Below are 19,657 nucleotides of genomic sequence, written 5' to 3' on the forward strand. Positions count from 1 at the left end.
CCATTAACGGCGCTTTTCTCTTCACGTCACGCTCCTTCCCGCTAGGAGCCGCTGCCCCGTTCGCACCAGGCACGCAGGACTCGCCACCGAGGTGGAACCTTTCCGTTCGTCTGCTTCAGTTTGTGCCACCCTTCGCTGTGGAGCAAAAGCAACGCGAGTTTTGATCGCCTCACGACAGTCGCAACCCAAGGCCAGGTGGTGGCGATTCCTTGGTGCTGCAGCTTCAGAGTCTCTGGCCAGCCAGAGACCATCACGCCTCTGTGCTGTGCTTTCCTCCCCAGCAGTACTATGTGCCCGCTTCAAAGTTTATTTAAAGTTTACAAATTCACGTTCAACAGACAACCGAGCAGAGGCGGCCTCTCAACGCAGCAGCAGCTCTCTAGGTGGCACGGAGAAGGCCATCAGAAAGCATTTCCGGTTGCCACAGAGATGCAAGGCACGAGAAAGTGCTTCTTGCTGCTGCTACTGGACTTTTCACTGCCTCTCCCCTTTGGTGATTTACTCACACCTGAATGAACATCTGTGCATGGACATCGCGCCTATCCTGCCGCGTCCCCCCCAAAAAAAAACGGAAGAAAAAAAAAAAGAAGCCCCGACGGTCCCACAGCTGTTACAGATTCCCTGGCAACTGAAAATGTCGAGTAAGGTATTTTACTGAATTTTCCCAACATCCGCAGGGCAACGGAACCAACGGCCGCTCCGTTCTCCGCTCTTGGCCATCCTGCACCCCGGTAATCCGGCTCCCCGCCCCGGCGGACGGCGGTGACTACGACGCTCCCCAGACCACAGCAAAACGCGGTTCCGGCTGTGGGGAGGTGGGGGGAGCCGCCGGCCTTTGCCCCCTCCCCGCGGCGGGGGAAGGGACGTACCTGCGGCTCGCGGGTCGCCGCGGCGGCCATGGTGGGGGGGGCACTGTGGGGCGGAGTCCGTGGCGAGGCCGCCCCCGCGCCAGGGCGAGCGCTGCTCCCGGCGCGGAGCTTTGCTGCGCGGATCCCGGCGCCGGGCACAGACGCGGCCAAAAGCCCTCCCGGTCCCAGCCGGCGTCCGACCAGAGCCCCGTGCCGGCGGGCAGCTCACGCCAGGGCCAAAGATGGCGCCTCCGTCCCCGATAGGCCGCAGAGGCCCCGCGCAGCCGGCACCGCCCCTGTAGCGCCCGGCCAGGGAGGTGGCGGGAGGCGCCCCCGCCCCGCCCCGCTCCTTGCCCTTGGCAGGGCCAGCGCCCGCCGCGGCCATGGCGGCCTTGCCCGTCGTGCCCCTCCTCATCAACCTCGGCGGGTCGCTGCTGGGCTTCGCGGCCACGCTCACGCTGATCCCGGCCTTCACCGACCGCTTCCTCGCTGCGCGGCTCTTCGGGGAGGACCTCAACAAGGCCTCGCGGCGGCCCGTGTGAGTAGCGCTGCCCGCCGGAGCTGCCCCGCGCGGCCAGCCCGGGCCCGGCTGACTCCCCGCTCTGCCTTCCTTCCAGCCCCGAAGCACAGGGCGTCATCAGCGGTGCCGTGTTCCTAATCATCCTCTTCTGCTTCATCCCCGTGCCCTTCCTGAGGTGCTTTGTGGAGGAGCAGTGTGCGGCCTTTCCTCACGACGAGGTGAGGCTTGCCTGGCACAGCGAGCGCAGCAGGCTCGGGCCGGGAGCGGCCACTGGTGACCGGGGTCCTGTTCTCTGTCCTGCAGTTCGTGGAGCTCATCGGTTCGCTCCTTGCCATCTGCTGCATGATTTTCCTGGGCTTTGCAGATGACGTTTTGAACCTGCGCTGGCGCCACAAGCTGCTTCTTCCTACCATGGCTTCCCTCCCACTGCTCATGGTTTACTTCACCAACTTTGGGAACACGACCATTGTGGTGCCTAAGCCCTTCCGGGTGCTGCTGGGCATGCACTTGGACCTGGGTGAGTTATGAGTCACCAGAAGCCATCATCCAACTGGTGAGCAATTGGTGGAAGGAATCACCTGAAGCTGTCTGTGCTGCAGAGAGAGCAAACAAAAGGATTTGGTTAAGTAACCAGTGAAAGGGTGGAACTCCACCCACTAAATATTAGGGTGAAAGAACATCCAGAAACCCAGCACACGTTCAGTTGTGAATAGATAGGCACCGATCATTTTCCGATGATTCTGACAGTACGGGTGTACACAACACCTAGTTGCTAACACCAGCACGACTGAAAGAGAGACAGAACCCTGCAGCCTGCCCCCGCGGCAGTTTGCTGCAGTCGCAGCGCTGTATGTATGTGTACACATGATGGCCAGCTCATAGGAGAGGAAGCAATCTATTTGCAAGCTACCACAATCAAAACTCACTGAGACTGTTAGGTAAAGGATTGTTGTACAAAGCAAGAAGTGAGAGCTTTGGTGAATTGGCCCAGGGCCTGCTTTGCCTGCCAGTACTAAAGCATTTGGCTTGCTCTGATCTGTAGGTATCCTCTACTATGTGTACATGGGCATGCTGGCAGTGTTCTGCACCAACGCCATCAACATTCTCGCTGGAATTAACGGGATTGAAGCAGGACAGTCGCTGGTGATAGCTGCTTCCATTATCATATTCAACATTGTAGAGTTAAATGGTAAGGAAAATAACAAACATCTGTGGGTACAAAAAGCAAAGGGAGATTGAATCCTAGTCTGCAATAGCTGTTATTAATAAAAATCAGCCAGTCCTGTCTTATCACAAACAAACACATGTTTTCCTTTTTTCTATAGGCGATTATCGAGATGATCACATCTTTTCTCTCTACTTCATGATTCCCTTTTTTTTTACCACGCTGGGCCTATTTTACCACAACTGGTAAGAGGAAGGACATCAGTTTCTTTGGAAGCATCCTTTCCCTCTACTTTCTCCCTTTTCAAACACACAAACCACTTAACAATGTGCAGATGGGATGCTGGAGGGTAGATAGGCTTCTTGCCAGAACTAAGAGCACAAAGCATTTATGTGGTGGTAGCTTTACTTTTTATTAGAACAGTTGTGGTCCCACCAGCACACCCAAATGCACAGAGTCAGAATACACTCCCTCCCATGCCTCACTGGACGTCTTTTCCTACCGTATTCTCTACAAGTCGGGTGGTGAGTCCCAGTCCTGCAGTTCTTAGAATAAATACCTACAATTGTTTTTACTGTGTAGATCTGCTGCAGATCCCTCTTGGCCCCTAACCTGTGATGTGGGCATGTGTTCAGTGGTTAGAAAGTAATTTGCATGGCAACAGTAATCATGACAGACCTTTGCTTTTCTGCCCCATGGATTGCAGGTACCCATCTCGAGTGTTTGTTGGGGACACCTTCTGCTACTTTGCCGGCATGACCTTTGCTGTGGTGGGGATCTTGGGGCACTTCAGCAAAACCATGCTGCTTTTCTTCATCCCACAAGTGCTCAATTTCCTCTACTCCTTGCCTCAACTCTTCCACATCATTCCTTGTCCCCGTCACCGGCTGCCAAGGTAATGTACCTGAGTGACCTATAGTGGTACCACAGATTGTGTCTATCTTCAACACCAGCTGAGAAAGGTGGTGATAGGTGGTCTTTTTAAAAGCCATTGAAGTATGTTTTCTAGTTAAAAGGTAGCCAGCTCACTCTGTCAGCTACAGTTGAGTCATACTGTAGAGGTTTCTCAGAAAAGTGAACTTTTCTGACCACCCCACTCCTCAGATAGAGAATATTTTTAACAATATTAGAATATGATGATTCTCAGCTACAAGATTGAGAGAAGTTGACACAGGCTGCTTTTAATGCTGTTGCAGTGAGATCTGCTAAGATTTCATAGTAGCAAGCATTCTGCAGCACTATGCCATGTCAGCTACTGTCTCTGCAGATGTTAGATTCTTCTGTTTTAGTCTTTAAACTATACAGCTTTATGCATATATAGGCGGTACAGGGGAAGAGGAGTCTCCTCTGCTCCCTCTGAGGGACTAGGTATCAGCAGCTGTTGTTACTTTTTTTTTTCCTCCACTGGATTTCTTTCTTGGCTACTCGGCTGTGCATCTAAGTCTGCTTACATAGGGGTCTCTCTGTCTCATTGTTTTATCTGGACTAAATTTTTAATGCTTCTTTTAGGCTTAACCCTACTACAGGAAAGTTGGAGATGAGCTACTCCAAATTCAAAACTAAGAGCCTCTCTGCCCTAGGATCAAACATTCTGAAGGTAATACCCAGAAAACATTCAAAATTCAGATGCATTTTGAGGCAGTGGTCAAATGCAAAAGGAGCAAGATGGAAGGGAATGCAAAACTTCTGGGTTCAGTAGTTATTTCCTGGCTCAAATCCAGAACAAAATATTCTGCTTATTCTGTTACCATCCCTCATGGTCACTTGATTGTTTTAATAATCAGTCTTTCAGAATAACCACACATAGCAGTGTCCCAGGACCATCATAAGCCCGTCCTGTCTTTATAGTAAGAACACAGGCCAGATTTCAGGGATGGTACAGCAAAAGGGCTCTTGAACAAAACCAAGCCAGTGAGCACCAAACGTACCTGGTGCAATAATGTGCAATATTTCTTTCCCCAGGTAGTCAAGATCTTGCATGTAGTAGATGTGAGGAGTGGAATGGATGAAGATGGCGAATACACTGAATGCAATAATATGACACTTATTAACTTTGTCATAAAGCTGATTGGACCCACCCAGGAGCGGAATCTCACTCTTCTATTGCTACTCATTCAGGTCAGACAACAGGTTCCTCGGGTAGAAAGATGTACGCTAGAATGGAAACAGATCCAAGCCAGTCTCAAGAGTTTTAAGGGGAAAGGGGGAAGTAAATTATCGTGCTCTTCACACAAGATGCATTTGAGCTGTGGAACTTAGAGAGGCTTACACAGCTCAAGGAGGAAGCAAATTCACATGCACACCTCCCTGTTCATTGAGAGCTTATAAAAACAAAGTCTCTAGGTTAGCTTGAGGAGATTCCCAAGGCACAGATTATTGGCTGCAAGAAAAACATGAGGACAGCAGAGTGCTTTGTGACTCTGACCAAGTACAGCCTTTCTGCGTGTTCCTGTTTGTCAGTCAGAGCAAATGAGAGTTATCTCTGACAGGTGGACTTGTGTAAGGGTGGCACAAGGCTCAGCAGTCCCCAGAATCTGAGCAGAAGCATTTTGGAGCCACTTGGAACACAAGGATAATACACCTCACAGATACTGCCACTACCCCTATTCAGCATATGAACTCTCATGGATGATATAGTAGAAACACCACTATTGGAAAGGCAAGCATTGGTTAATTGCCTATGATAAATTCTTTTTTTCAATCTCAGATTTAAGATAAGAGGGTCTTATTACAAAAGAGACACTTAGCAAAATTCCCATTCAGGAGAAAGGACTTCCAACAGAAGCCTGTAGAACAGACCTTAGGCAGATGTCATCGGGGATCGCAGAAGACAGGAAGTACAGAGAGCCCAGTCACAGCAAAGAATTCCTGACAGCACCTTATTGTAAGGATGCTGAATTGCAGAGGTATTTTCCATTACAAACCATATTATATTATGATATAGGCTCCTTAAGGAGGAATGAGTTATTCCCAACCGTTCATTTCATCCACATGTTCTCAGAATGTAACCGTGTGCAGGCACACGCAGAAATCCCCCACTGATACCTATAATTCTCAAAGAAATTGGGTCTGTGGATAGACTATACCTAAAAAATTTAGCCTATATGTTGCTGTTTAATCAAAGGAGGCATGCTGGAAAGCTTAGCAAATCCATATGGAAAGGAGAAATCTGACAGCCTGTAGACTATTCAACACTGTAATGTTTCTGTTGTATGTCTTTTTTACCTAGGTCCTGGGCAGCACCATTGCATTTTCCATCCGGTACCAACTAGTGCGTTTGTTTTATGATGTCTGACTGGACCGTCAGGAGTAGGGGAAAGAGTTGTACCAGCCAGTCCATTTTCTCCAGTTGCTGATCAAATGATTCAACTGATCTTACTCTAGCCCTCTGAGAACCTCAGAACACCTGTCAAAACACAAGCAACTGCTCTACGTGGGCTAGTCTTGAACCGTTTGTTCTGGGGTTTTTTGGTGCATCAAAGGCTTTTGTCCAATTCTGTTGATGGAAAGGGTTCACTGTTACTTGGACATCACTGTTACTGGGAATACCTTTCAGAGGGAAAGCAAATGACCCAAATGTTTACTGACAGGGAAGTGGGAAAGATGGAATCTCTATACATCTAACAAGGATGTTACTGTTCCTCAAGAGAGAAAACAGTAACTTTAAATTCTGTGAGATGCTGTAGAGCACAATGAGTAAACCAGATTTCGCTCCTGGGCTTTTCCAATCCTTTGGTCCGTGGACATAGAGCGACATGTTATAAACCATGCTCAAAACTCAGAACGCTCCAAGAATAAAATAACTCATGGTACCCTTTCCCCCTGCAGTGCTTTGCCACAACAGTATTGACATGCAGTAAAACTGGGTTACATAATCCCTCCCTGTACCTTTCTACCCTGCTAGGGGGCTGATCATTTCTGCAGTTGACTCCCTCCTTTTTTATGGCTACTAGGAATGTTCCCTGCTGATGGGCTTTTAATTTTGAACATCATCATCTGCCTTCCTCCGTGGAAGAGGACACATCTGGAACAGGCTAGCAGAGTAAGGATCGCTGTATCCTTAGATTAACATGGAACTAAGACCCTGCAGGCTGCCATTATCTTCTCATCAAATATAAATCATTACCTATATAGCAGTATAGCACCATAGTTCAAGACAGAATTGCTACTTACCCAGCAGAAAAACACAGAACAGCCATTGGAGCACTGGGTTAAAGAGTCTGCACAAGATTAACAGCAGTGAAAAGTGAAATAATGCAACGGCAAAAACAGGGATGCTGAGGTGGCCGAGTAGGAGTTGCCAGGTCTAGTACCTTAATAGATGCAAGGCTACTGTACCTCCACACACCCACATCCAGCCAGTAGCGAGGCTTGGGGTGTTTTTCCAGTATGCAAAAACATGTATGTCCAGTGGCGCTGAGCAACAGAGACAACACACAGCACTCAAGCGTGGATGGCACGAGTGCCAAATCCTCTTCCTCTTCTCCAGTTCGTAAGTCTACTAGTAGATATTTATAAACACATACATACACAAACATTACAAAACCCTTCCGTACGTGGCCTTAAAACACTCGGTCTGTCCAAAAATGTGCTGCTGGATTTCATGGCATATGGAGAGAAATTAATCTCTCTGCTCTGATCCAGTAGGCAAAGCCCAGACAGCCACCCCGTTTTCTTCAGTAAGCTGGCTTAGCCCTACCTCCAGTAAGCATCCTGCCCACCCTGATCTCCCATATGAGATCCTGGATACCTGGCTCTAAATCCTACTCACTCTGGTCTGGCTCGTTCACTAGGGATCGCACATCTTTTCGTTCCACCCTAGCCCTGGCCCCTCCCCTCCCTGCATGCACTGAGGTCTTCCTGTTTGCTGGAACTGCATACACACTGGCCCCTTTGACCTATGGCCTGATGCCAGTGGCTGGTACTTAAGACCTCCAGACATACATAAACACACAGGGTTGACAGTCCCCTCACCCTAGAAAAAAAAACTAGAAATGGACTTTAGTGATATGGGACAGGCTGCAGAGATAATTATTACTGATCAGCAACATATTAAGACATGGCCACTTTCTTCACACTTTTTTTCCTTCAATGGTCCCATATTTTTTTCCTCCTAGTCAGCTTTGACTCCTTCCCTGCCTTTGGTGCTTCCCTTACTATACTATACTTACCCATACTATAAACCCATAATACATCTCACACGCCCCCACAATCCCCTAAAAGGATCTCATGGTAGGTTTTCATTCCCAAATGCTCTTCCCCTGTATGAATGAGGACACCCGTTGGCCTGCAGGCATCCCAGGTGCCCTCCTGCCTCACTCTGGATGGAAGCCAGGCCAAGACCAAAGCCCAGGGCCAGAGGCTGACTCCAGTCCTCAAAACCTCTGGGAGCAGCCCAGGAGGGGGACCATCGTGCTGTTTCGGCCATCGCGTGCCTCATCTACCATCACTCCTCTGCCCCTTTGGTCCAATCCCCTAGTAACCTGAGAGCTGGCAGAGCCAGAGCTCCTCACACAGACCTGACCTTGCAGCTTTACCCGCTGCTATCCGGAGCACCGGACGGACAGCACGAGGGACTCCGCGGGACCGGCCGCTAGTCCTGCCAGACCCTCCGCTCGGGAGGCGCCGCAAAACCCCCGCACACCTCCAACGGCCTCGGCGCGGTTTAAATTTGGCGCCGCGCTCGGTGATTGGCTGGGCCCGGCCGCCAATACACTCAGGGCAAACGCGGCGGCGTCTCACAGAGGACCAGTCAGCAAAAAGCTTCTTACGGCAGACGCACCAATAGCGAGGCGCGGTGTCGGTGTCCAATGAGCTGAGTCCTACTTGACGGAAGGTTATAAAAGGCCCCGGCGAGGCCGGTGCCGCCTCAGTTGGCCACAGCGGCCGGAGCGAGCAGCGAGGCGCCATGTCCGGCCGTGGCAAGAGCGGCGGTAAGGCCCGCGCTAAGGCCAAGTCTCGCTCGTCCCGGGCTGGGCTGCAGTTTCCGGTCGGGCGCGTTCACCGGTTGCTGCGACGCGGGCACTACGCGGAGCGGGTGGGGGCTGGCGCGCCCGTGTACCTAGCGGCCGTGCTCGAGTACCTGACGGCCGAGATCCTGGAGCTGGCGGGCAACGCGGCGCGGGACAACAAGAAGACGCGGATCATCCCCCGTCACCTGCAGCTGGCGGTACGCAACGACGAGGAGCTCAACAAGCTGCTGGGCGGCGTCACCATCGCGCAGGGCGGCGTCCTGCCCAACATCCAGGCCGTGCTGCTGCCCAAGAAGACGAGCGGCGGCGCCGCGAGCCCCGCCAAGGCCGGCAAGAAGGGCAGCGGGCAGCAGTCACAGGAGTACTAGGCCGGCCGCCCCTCCGGCGCCACACAAAAGGCCCTTTTCAGGGCCACCCCATTGCTCACGAGGAGAGCTGTAATCCGGGGAGGAGGGGGGGGGGGGGGCGGGCCGGCTGGGGGGACGAGCAGGAGCTGGCCCGAGGCCCGTCAGACACAGAACACAAGAGCTGCTCTGTAAGGGCTCGTAATTTACTTGTATTTACCTCTCTTACCTTCAGTGGACGTTGCATAGAGAATAAACAGTGCTTCATTAACAAAACAGGACCCCAATAGGGTGCCATTTCAGTATTTCTACAAGGCACTGTAACACACAAGCCTTGCCGGGATGATGGTGACCCAGTAGTGAGTGCAAGGAGCCAAAGTAAAGAGCTGTTACAAAGAAAGGCACAATAGCCCAAATTTGGGCTTCTGCTTCAGCTCCCCATTCACTGGCTAGTGGAGATAAACTGGCTCAGATTACCCTTGTGGGCAAGCACTCAACGGCTGTCCACTCCCTCATTTAATCCTGACAAATTGGCAAATCTGCATCTACCTGATAACTGCAGACTTAATTTACCTTAACGGAGAGCAAGGTTGAAAGTGGTATCTGTGCTACTTTACTAAAGCAAACATGGTATCATCAGCCTGATGGGAGCCTTCAGTAGTCCAGTGAGTGAACTGGCCCAAATAAGGCACCCTCTCAGCACAGTACAGCATTTTAGTACCAGCACAGTTGAGTCTCCAATTATAATCTGTAATGAGCACTTTGTTCCTAAATGGAATAGAACGCTTACTGATTTTTATTTTTAATTTTTGCTTTTAACTTCCTAGCTACAAAAATTGTTGAAAATACTTCAAAGAGACACTTGGCAATTTAGAGAAATGTGGAAAGGGATGAAAACCCTGAACAGCACAAACTACTCAAGTTAGTTAGCTTATTATTTCAGGTTTTTGCACCCAAACATCAGGCAAGACTGGTATGAGTAAATAAATCCCATCCTCCAGAGGATGATGGTGTAGCTGCAGTCTTGTAGCTGGTGTTGTAGCACTCCTGGCTGCACCGAGTTCAGTGTGTGTCATTGAGCTGCCTTGCCACGCTAAGGATATGCTTTGCTCCCTTGCTAAGAAGTAAATTAGCCAGTTCAACACCCAGGTTCTCTGCAGCTTCCTGGGCCTGATTAGGGACACTCTTGGCTGTGATGCCAACATGCTGCACATCATCGTTTGGTCCATCTTCATTCTGCAAATAAAAAGACCCCTAGGTAAGGCAGCAGGGAGGAGCAGGCAAGGAGCTGTTTCGGACGCCCACAAAACAGGGTAAAATCTGGTATGAGGAGCCTCGAGAACAGTGTGCTGTTACAACTTCCAAGGAACCAGACCAAAAGTAATCTATTTCTAAAGGTCTGGGTTTTGTCATTTAGCTTCAGGTTTGAATTTTGAAGCCACTGAGGGGCACGTACCTGATGGGGGTAGTTGACACTGGTCTGCATAGTCTCCTTCAGGCTATCGGATCCATCCAAGCTGTAGACTGCTCCTGTCAAGTACAACTTGGAAAGACAGAATGGATTAATACCATATTAACAAACAAACAGCCAACTACCCCCTCTTTAAAAAAACCCCACCCAACATACAAAGCTAAGTCTGGAGGGGAAGGCTTTTGTCATGCAGTAGGGACAGCAAGAATAGCAGTACAATACAAGCATAAGAGAAGAAATCCCTGTTAAGGAAGATGCAACTTCCCAAGGAAAAGGATGGAATTTTTTTCTCGTTTCCCACCTCCTTAATCACACTCCATTGTCTAAAAACAGATTTGGTGGGGTCAGAAGCTAGACTTTCAGATCTCAGGGCAACACTACCTTAAAATAAGCAAGGGGGGTGAGAGGGGAAATCTGGTATGTATTACAAAGGAATTTTCTAGAAGATAGCTTCAGTAGCCAGACCCATTCATGGAAGGGCCAAGTCAGGAGACTATCTGCCCTAATCAGCTATAAAGATATCTGCTGAAATTATCTTCAGGGAAGGATCAGGGACACACTTGGAATAGGTTTTCAGAAATAATCCCAGAAAAGAACAAAGTACTCCTCACCTGGCCATCCTTCAGCAGGGTGCTGACAGCAACAGGGACACTACATCCACCTTCCTGAAACAAAAAGCAGCTGATGCTAAGGCTCCTACCCAACACTTGCAAAGCAGAGGCCTCTGAAAAGTTTAGGCTGCACACAACCCCCACCCATTACTTTTCAGGCCCTTCTTGATTCAGAAGTAATCCTTCCTTCACAGTTTTAGGGAAGCGTAATGGATTTCCCATACTATGGCATCAAGTCAACTAGCAGAGCAGTATTTACTGGTGCAGGCAGAAGAGCAAGGATGCCAGACGTACCAAACGCTTCATAAAGGCTCTCTCAGCAATGCAGCACAACACAGTGTCTGCATCATGCAGGGCAGATACCATATCCAGTATCTCTTGGTCTTTGGCACGAACTTCCACTGCTAAGGCACCCTAGAAGAAGAAACACACAACAAAATATAGTAATTCTTCAACTTCATGCATCTGTGTGTGCACTCACCACTGACCATGAAATAGAACTTAGTGGCTCAAACGCTTTTCACTAAGGGAGTGATGTTTACAGAAATGAATTACAAAACACTCTACTGGCTGCAGAGTCATCCTATAGCAGCTGCTATGAACAGATGATCGGAGCTTAATCAGCCGAATGTTAAAGGTCACGCTGCCACCTCAAACCACTCTAGAACCTATCTCAATTATGTCTGCATATATAGAAACACCCACCCTACTGTGCCTTTGGGATGAGAAGGCTGGATAAATCCAACGTTTACAACCTTTTATCAAGAAACAGATCAAGTGCTGAATGAGTAACAATGACAAAACAATTATTTCCTAAATTGGATATACAGTGGGGCAGGGGGTGCAGGGCACTGCACAGTACCTGACCAACACATGATCAAAATCACTGTTTCAGAACGCATGTGCAGATTGGTCACTTGCAATCACTAATGGCTCTGGTTTAGCAAGTTTGACACCAGCTGAGCAATCCTGTGTAAACTCAGCCACGTGCCCAGAACAGACTGGAACCACTCGCCTGCCCACAAACAAGAGCCCTAAGAATGTGCTCCAAGACAACTGTTTCAGCTCCACCCTGCAGGAGTCAGGACACCATAAGGGAGAAGGATGGAGTGTCAGAGGGCAAAGATGCTGCAGCAGCTCTGCACAACTGTCCTGGTGCACTGTAACACCAACCCTGCGAGAACCTGCCCCACACCTGCTGTGTCACCCATCCTAGCTGTGCTTGTGTTACCCTTCCCATTTACTGTTCTTCCATTATGAACAGAAATCAGCCCCCACCACACTGAGTAACTGAGCTGACTCCATTCTTCCAACAAGCTGTGCCTAAAACAGCATAACGGCCAACAAAAGAGATGGATGTAATATTTTTTTGGCAACCGAAAAACAAGAAGTCTTCGGCACAATTAGCCACTCAAGACACATTGTGCTGCTGCTGGCTTTCAGTACATAGCCTGGCTTAAAGAACAAAAGTTGTAACATACCTGTCCAACAGCATACAGACAATCTTCAGGGCCTAGGAGCTGGAAGAAAGTAAAATCAGAGTTAAGTCGCAGTGTTCCGAATATAGGAAACAGGAGCCAAATTTTATGCTTGTCTCTAATACCAACTGATTTCATGTCAGACCAAAGAAATATCACCTTTCCCTTCCCATGCCCCAGTGTTTGCACTGCTAAAGTGAAACAATGCACCTTCCATCAACTGGACTGTAGCACTTTGTGAAATAGCCAATCACAAGGATCTGAGTCTTGCACAACACTGCGTTGCCAGACATGAGTGCTGCAAACTGCTGGGAGATGACCAGATCACAAACTGTTACTGAACCATGGAAAGCTGAACAGTATAAATTTCTGTATGAAGGAAAAAGCAACCAACCAAAAAAAACCCCCAGAACTCTTCCCTGAAGCACCTCAAATCACAAGCTAACATGGCAATGGAGTCAGCAGACTGCATGCTCATCTTGGACAGGACAACCACAAGGTCTGAAACACAAGCAGTTGAGGCAGAGAACGGTATTTTCTGCTTTGCTGCTCCTCACCTGGCCAATGCGATGCTCCCAGCCCATCCTCTTCAGCCCAGCAGCAGCCAGGATGATGGCACTGAAGTCTTCCTTCTCATCTAGCTTTTTTAGGCGGGTATTTAAGTTCCCCCTCTGTAGAAGTGGTTAAGCAAGCATAGAAACAGCAGGCAAGCAGTCCTACAACCACATGAGCATTTACAGACTGTACAGAATCCAACAGCCTTCAAATGAGAACATCAGTACCATCCTGAAAGAAGTGTTAAATATGGACAATTGTTTCTTTAAATAGAATTTTGCCAAGCATTATGGAATATTAATTCAAGTGCTGACTCTGCACGTCATTTAAGTATTAATACCCAGCTCCTTCTGCACTCCAAAGAACTCGGCTCCTAGGACCGAAGTAACAATGCCTTCTCTCAGTAGTTCAGCCACCCACATTGGAACTAGTGGTCCAAATCACATCCAGGGTTACTGGGAACCCACTGGCATTTGGTCACACGCCTTCAACAAACATGGGAGGCACCGTTCCTCAAACACTGCACAGCATACAATCCAATGCATCCTGAACCCTAGTGAGATCACAGCTGGCCCCTTGTTCACGGCCTCCCGATAAAGCAGAAGATAGAATGGCTACAGTGCTACCCCCATCCTCTGAACAGGGTACCAGGGGGCAGGCAGCCTTTGAGGAAACAGTTTGTTCTTCTAGGTCAGCGGCTACAAATCAGCCTTGAATGTAGACTTTGCATTGAGTTGTATTTTCCCCTCTGCAGCTTTACCCAGCTCCCACGTTTTGCCAGGAAAGGATACAATATCCCTGAATTGTAACTGAGGGAACTTCTTTTTGAGCTGAGCTGCTCTCCGAAGTGAACTGGTTCCAATCACACTGTAGGCAAAAATAGAATCAGTGAAATACAGCATACTCCTAACACCTCCAGACAGAAGTATGACAGAACTTTCAAGGAAACAAATGGTAACTTTTTTTTTTACATATATATTGAAGTGAAGATCTAAGAATCAGATTTATATCTCCTTAGAAGAAAGAAAACCACTCTGTGAAATTTAGCATAAAGCCTGGCTGAAGCCGCACCCAAGGAGACAATCTACAGGATATGCTTCTGGAGAGCAGCCCCAGTCACTGTCAAGGACTGATAAACCTCATTTAAAGTCCACAACATTTATATTAGAAAAAAGACTTGGCTGTCCCAAAATGAAGCAGACAAAACCAGATAACCAAAGTGACTAAAATGGATGGACTTCATCAGTGACATAGATGCAGTAAATAGAGAACCTTTAAGAGCCTAATTGGAAACCACAGAAAACTGCCAGTCTAGGCAGTGAGCATTTCCTTTCTCAAGATGTAAGCTGTTTACTTCTCTTCACAGAATCACAGAATATGCTGATTTGGAAGGGACTCATCAGGATCATCAATCGAGTTCCAGCTCCTCACCCTACACCCTAACAATCCCACCATGTGCCTGAGAGCATTGTCCAAATGATTCTTGAACTCTCTCAGGCTTGCTGCTGTGACCATTTCTCTGGGGAATCCGTTCCAGTGCTCAACCGCCCTCTGGGGGAAAAAACCTTTTCCTAATATCCAGCCTAAACCTCCCCTGACATAGCTCCAGCCATTTGCTCAAGTCTTATCACTGGTCATGAGAGTGAAGAGATCGGTACCTGCCCCTCCGCTTCCCCCTCTTGGTAAACTAGATCCTAGACCAGACATGATTTTCCTGCTATCCAAATGTACAGAAGCACGAGTCTATGTTTCTATTACAGCTAGTTTATTTCTTTCACTTTAACACAGAAAAAAATATCTTTCTAATAGCTACCTTAATTTGAGTAATTTCACTCAGCTGTCTCAGACAAAAGATTCCAATAACCTCTATTAAAGGGCAGGTAATTCAAAACGGGAAAACCACAAGGAAGTGATGCCAAAAAAATCGAGGAAAAAGTCAGAACTGGCTGAGTGAGAACAAAAGCATAGTTCAGGTCCATGAAAGCCAAAATCCTGCACTGGACACCCTATCTGCATTGTATGCATTCCCCTGCAGTAGGCACAATACAAGGAAGCAGGAATTCACTCTGGAGATCCTGAACAGAAAGCGTCTAACTTGAGAATCAGCACTGCAGCTCTAGGGTGGCTTGAGAGATCCAGTCTCAGACAGTGTGCAGCACTCCCTGCTGCTGCTCTTCCCAGCTAGTGAGTGCAGTGTAATGTCTGTGGAACACTCACAAAAGGCAGTGTAAAATCACTACAGGATAAAGCAAGGAGCTCATGGACTTGCTACTGGAAAGAATCAACCAACTGCCCCCTTCTGTTTTCACACCTGTCTTCCCCTTCCTCTCCCACTCACCTCTTTTCAGGAAGGAGGCTCAGTGTTTTTCCACAGTTTTTGGGATGAAAGACAACAGCATCAAGTGGGTTTTCCCTTCTGCAAAATAATACAAGCACAGAATGAATGACACATCATTTAAGGGAAGGCAGTTCTGCTATCAGTCCCTGGAGGAACAGCCTTTGGCTCCAAAATACCCCATCGTCATTGTAAAAGCAAGTATTTTCAGCACACCTGCTGGCAATGGAACACTAGGGCAGTTCTGATGTTTCCACTGTTCTGGAGATTATTCAGAGGGTGACAAAACTTTGAACACATAAACAGGCCTAAGCTGCCTTTGCTCTTCTTTACCAACACTGTAAAATGCAAGCTCTTCAGAGAATCAAGCCTAATGTTCACACTTACTTGCAGACGGCGCCGATTGTAAAGCCAGGAGGAAGGGAAGTTGGCAAGTCCTTCAAGGAGTGAACCACAAGGTCAACTCTAAAAATTAGAGGGTAGTAATCAGCGAACAGATTGTTGAGCTCATGAGGTGATCTATCAGAGGCCCGCAGGTCACCTACAGAAAAGTTTGAACCCACTCTGGGAATTAATCTGGAGAAGAGAGGAATTTCAGGATTCCACAGCCAGAATTACTACAGAGTTCTTATGTTACTCCAAAAAAAGCTACTTCACCTTTCTCTGCCTCTCTTTTCCCCTTGGGATAATGCCTTCCTTCCAGTAGTGATGCAAGACACTTTAGAAACAATTAAGTTGAATGAGGGGAAGATGCTGGGGATGTTCACACAGAGAGACTCATACCAATATGCATCAGTCTGGGGGCTGGGTTATGCTTCAAACCGAAAGTGGCAGCAACTCAAACTACAGGGCACCTGCTTCATCACACAGCAAGTGAACATCATCATAAATGCCTGAGTCCCCAGTATGTTTTCACCAACTTCACTGAAAATGAAGTATGATGTAACTATGTGGCAGAGATAAAGAAGAATACCTTTGTTTTTAAACATCCTTTAACTAAGGCAACACTCCTCAGAATATTAAAAAAGAAAAAGAGATTAAAAAACAACAACAACCCAACACCTCAATCCCACGAAAACACCACTAATCTCTCTCTCCTCCAGCAGGAGCCTGAACCAAGGTTTTCTGTAGAGAGAAGTTAGAACACAACACAACTTGCCCATGCCAAATTCTCCTGCGCATTTTGCTTGCAAACATGTTAACAAATGTTAATATGCTAACGATAAATATGTTTTGCAATACATTACCATCAGCAAGTAAAATATTTTTAAAAGAACATACTCATAAGCAGAAATCAAATGAAATTACATCCTCTGATGCATACATAATACACATATCACAGAATAAAAGAAACCAAACTGCGGCAGACAAAGTGACACAACTCCAATTCAAATACATGGCCTAAGCCCTGGGCAGAGAGAGAAAAGGGAAAGAAAAAGACGGTGACTTATCGAAGGATTTCTTTTTTTAGCCAGAGGTACCAGAATGGAAGGAAAGTAGATCACATATGCAGCAAGCCAAAGATGTCCAAAGAGCAACAAATGCCAGAAGAAGAAAGGAAAACAATAAGCTCTTACTCATTTTTTTCAAGTGCATTTTCCAACTCTTTGGTGAAGAGGCTCTTCTCCCCGATCTACACATAAACAGAAGGACATGAATCACAAAAGAAGCATCAGTCAATATAACTTCAAATTTAGTTAGTTCTTGTATAGAGGAAGAAGAGATTCTTTACCTTGGAAAGTGCTGTATCCAAGATCTTGTCTCCAGTTGTTGACATGGCAACTGCTCAGAGACAGTACAGGTAAAATGTGAGGCTCAGTAAGAGCACTGGGCTTAGGCTGAAAACACCTATGTGAAATGCCACACGCAGTGCAGTGTCACACACTGCTGGGTGAGCACCGACTCAGGCTCAGTACAAGAGCAGCTCACTTCTAGAAATACCTGCACTCAAGACAAGTGAAGTGGAGACTTCCTTCACTGTCATCAAAACCAAAGCAAGGGGAAAGGGGGCAGGTTTGGGAAGAGCTGACCCAATGGAAACTGCCACAGTCTGTCTCTAGAGTGCCAGTGAACACATATGCAGCAGTTCTCTTCAGTGCAAGGCTAAGCTCCCATTATTCCTGTTGAAAGCCTCAAGCCTCAGACCAGAAAATGCCCCTAATGCTCCGTGCGGTGCAGCCAGAATGATACCAGGTTTGCAAACAGAGCAACAGAACACCATCTGCATCACGTACTCAGCACTTCAGTCATCAAAAGCCTATGAAATCCATCTTTCTCCTCTGGAAGAAACCAGCAGCAACTGCTAAGCCACACAACATAACTGAATTCAGACTGCACTCTTAGATAAGTGGGGTCAAATCCTCCTCCTCCTGACTCTACACACACCTCTCGCACACAAAGATAACCAACTGGCTCCTGCTGCCATCCACCCCCAGGGCAGCATCCAAAAAAACTTACCAATCTCAAAGTGGAGGTCAGGGTACAGCTCACGGAGGATCGTAACCACGCTGTCGGTCTGAATCCGGGCCAGCTGCAAGGAAGCAGAAAGTCCTAAAGAAAGAGTGCATTGTCCATACGGTAGCTAAGGAGGCTTTGCTATTCTTCAACAGTCAGGCATGCATGCTCAGTACATTCTCTTGAAATCAAAAGCATTAGAAATAGGTTGCCTCAAGTAAAATCACTCATAGGTACAAACTTCTTGAACTGTGTGAATTCCTATCATGACCAGACCACTGCACTGAAGAACTTTTTTTATTCCCTAAGTGGCACAACATTTCCCTGTGTCCAGTGCTGTTGTGATCCAAGCACTCATGAGGCACAGCAAATTATCAAGTTAGGAGAAGTGACTAGAGCAGAAGCCTGCAGATCAGGATTCTCATGCTTCTACTTGTGTTTCACCTCTGTGGAACACAACTGCTGAATGACACCCGCTCATCAGCAAGTGGGCAGAAAAGTAAGCAAAACCGTCCTCCTGTTGCTCAGTGATGAAAGAATAAGTCATATTGCACACTGGGTAGCCTCTTGCTTTCTCTAAGAGTATGAATTTTACCAATACTGCAAGTTTTGGGAGAAGCCAATGGGATTTCACTGTGCTGCTGGAAAAATCTATAGTTACTGTCAAATGCAAGTTACTTATCCTCTGTAAGAACAGAGCTTTATTTATAGGTTCTACAGACACACACAGAAAAGTAACACCTTACATCGTCATGTACAGCAAGCAACAAATCTCAAAGCAGTGAACTGCAAGAAGAACGTTCCTTTGCATAAGAACAGCAGAAGCACGTAAAATAAACCCAGAATCACACAGTGTATCATCATTCCACAGATGCAAGAAGCAGCAGACTCAAGCAACTACAGGTGAGTTTCAGCTTTTCTCCCACCGAGGGGCTAAGGACCCTTTGGTAATTAACGTGGTTCTCAGGACTGTAGTTTCCCTACAAGTAAAATGACAGTAAGTAGCTGCTTCCCTTTGTAAAGTGCCCCAAGAGCCTCAGGTTAGAAAATTAGGCAGCACACAGGCACGGCTATGTCCCTTGCCCTGATGTCTACACAAAATGCCTTCGTGACAGTACGGAATTTTTCCTAGAACGTGCTACCAGAAGGAACGAGATTATCTCAGAACAAAGGTCTGAGGGTCGCTTATCTCCCTTTGCGAGGCTGCTCCTCCCGCTGCAGCCCGCTGGCAAGAGATACCTGCTGTATCTCCGGACACGTCCCTTCCCTGCCCTTGAGCGGGCTGCAGCCGTCAGTCATTGGCGTTTTTTCCCTGCGAGAGCTGCACAGGCCTTGCAAGTGACACAGCCCCCGCCAGACCCGGGAAGGCCCCGCGCCTCACCCCCGGTTCCCGCGCCGGGGCAGCGCTCCCAGAGCCGGCTGCCCCCGGGCTCCGAAGGGAGCGCTTTCCAAACTTCTTGCCGGAGTCCCAAGGAAGGAACTGGAACGCGCGGGCTTCGGAAGCTCAGCCCTTCCCTCAGCCCCGAGGAGTCCGCGTCGGCCGGAACGAGTCGGGTACCGGGGCGGGAGCGCTCCCCGCGCCCCGGCCCCGCTGCTGCCTACCTGGCTCCGGCGGGTGCCCACGCGGACCGCTCTGCCCTCCACGCCGTTCTCGCCCCGCGGCAGGGGCGGGTCAGCGCCCGGGTCATCGCCTGCCCCGCCGGACCCTGTGCCGTTCCCCGCTCGGTCCCGGCCCCCTCCGGCCGCTCCCGTGCCCGGTTCCGCCATCACCGCCGGCCTCGAGCCGCGCCGAGCACGTCACCGCCGGCCCCGCCCCCGCGGCCCTCAGGGAGCCCCGCCCTCCGCCCTCCGCCCCGCCCCTGCAGGCCCCGCCCTCCCGGCACTCGGCCCGGTCAGTCCGGTCT

The 19,657-nt window shown here is 48.6% G+C and overlaps 3 protein-coding genes and 1 long non-coding RNA gene across 4 annotated transcripts; 2 read left to right on the forward strand and 2 right to left on the reverse strand.

The window, feature by feature from the left end:
- The first annotated feature begins 987 nt into the window (after positions 1-987).
- DPAGT1 (dolichyl-phosphate N-acetylglucosaminephosphotransferase 1) lies at positions 988-6,352 on the forward strand. Its single transcript, XM_027655522.1, has 9 exons — positions 988-1,386; positions 1,466-1,586; positions 1,672-1,885; positions 2,411-2,557; positions 2,694-2,778; positions 3,240-3,428; positions 4,043-4,130; positions 4,496-4,651; positions 5,763-6,352. The coding sequence occupies exons 1-9, from the start codon at positions 1,232-1,234 to the stop codon at positions 5,826-5,828; spliced, it is 1,221 nt and encodes a 406-aa protein (XP_027511323.1). The 5' UTR covers positions 988-1,231; the 3' UTR covers positions 5,829-6,352.
- On the reverse strand, positions 1,848-8,205 carry LOC113952943. The gene is made up of 4 exons (XR_003529703.1): positions 8,053-8,205; positions 6,847-7,031; positions 4,462-4,687; positions 1,848-1,961 (listed from the first exon to the last, which is right to left on the reverse strand). It is a non-coding gene; the product is annotated as an uncharacterized LOC113952943 (long non-coding RNA).
- A 175-nt stretch (positions 8,206-8,380) lies between these two features.
- LOC113952942 (histone H2A) lies at positions 8,381-9,130 on the forward strand. Its single transcript, XM_027655525.1, has one exon. The coding sequence runs from the start codon at positions 8,442-8,444 to the stop codon at positions 8,871-8,873; it is 432 nt and encodes a 143-aa protein (XP_027511326.1). The 5' UTR covers positions 8,381-8,441; the 3' UTR covers positions 8,874-9,130.
- A 448-nt stretch (positions 9,131-9,578) lies between these two features.
- Positions 9,579-19,544, reverse strand: HMBS (hydroxymethylbilane synthase). The gene is made up of 13 exons (XM_027655523.1): positions 19,356-19,544; positions 17,757-17,829; positions 17,032-17,081; positions 16,877-16,932; positions 15,687-15,764; positions 15,303-15,380; positions 13,756-13,831; positions 12,967-13,080; positions 12,413-12,451; positions 11,226-11,345; positions 10,932-10,985; positions 10,306-10,392; positions 9,579-10,085 (listed from the first exon to the last, which is right to left on the reverse strand). Exons 1-13 carry the CDS (start codon positions 19,518-19,520, stop codon positions 9,912-9,914), a joined length of 1,164 nt encoding a protein of 387 aa, XP_027511324.1. The 5' UTR covers positions 19,521-19,544; the 3' UTR covers positions 9,579-9,911.
- Positions 19,545-19,657: the final 113 nt, after the last annotated feature.

The sequence above is a fragment of the Corapipo altera genome, unplaced genomic scaffold, assembly GCF_003945725.1.
Source record: "Corapipo altera isolate COAL_440 unplaced genomic scaffold, ASM394572v1 71, whole genome shotgun sequence".
Taxonomy (NCBI): Eukaryota; Metazoa; Chordata; class Aves; order Passeriformes; family Pipridae; genus Corapipo; species Corapipo altera.

Coding starts and splice junctions, on each gene's coding strand:
- DPAGT1 (XM_027655522.1), top strand. CDS start 1,232: ATGGCGGCCTTGCCCGTCGTGCCCCTCCTCATCAACCTCGGCGGGTCG. Junction 1,387..1,465: donor AAGGCCTCGCGGCGGCCCGT/GTGAGTAGCGCT, acceptor CCTTCCTTCCAG/CCCCGAAGCACAGGGCGTCA. Junction 2,558..2,693: donor CAACATTGTAGAGTTAAATG/GTAAGGAAAATA, acceptor TTTTTTCTATAG/GCGATTATCGAGATGATCAC.
- LOC113952942 (XM_027655525.1), top strand. CDS start 8,442: ATGTCCGGCCGTGGCAAGAGCGGCGGTAAGGCCCGCGCTAAGGCCAAG.
- HMBS (XM_027655523.1), bottom strand. CDS start 19,520: ATGGCGGAACCGGGCACGGGAGCGGCCGGAGGGGGCCGGGACCGAGCG. Junction 17,082..17,756: donor TGACCTCCACTTTGAGATTG/GTAAGTTTTTTT, acceptor GTCTCTGAGCAG/TTGCCATGTCAACAACTGGA. Junction 15,765..16,876: donor AATGCACTTGAAAAAAATGA/GTAAGAGCTTAT, acceptor TCTAATTTTTAG/AGTTGACCTTGTGGTTCACT.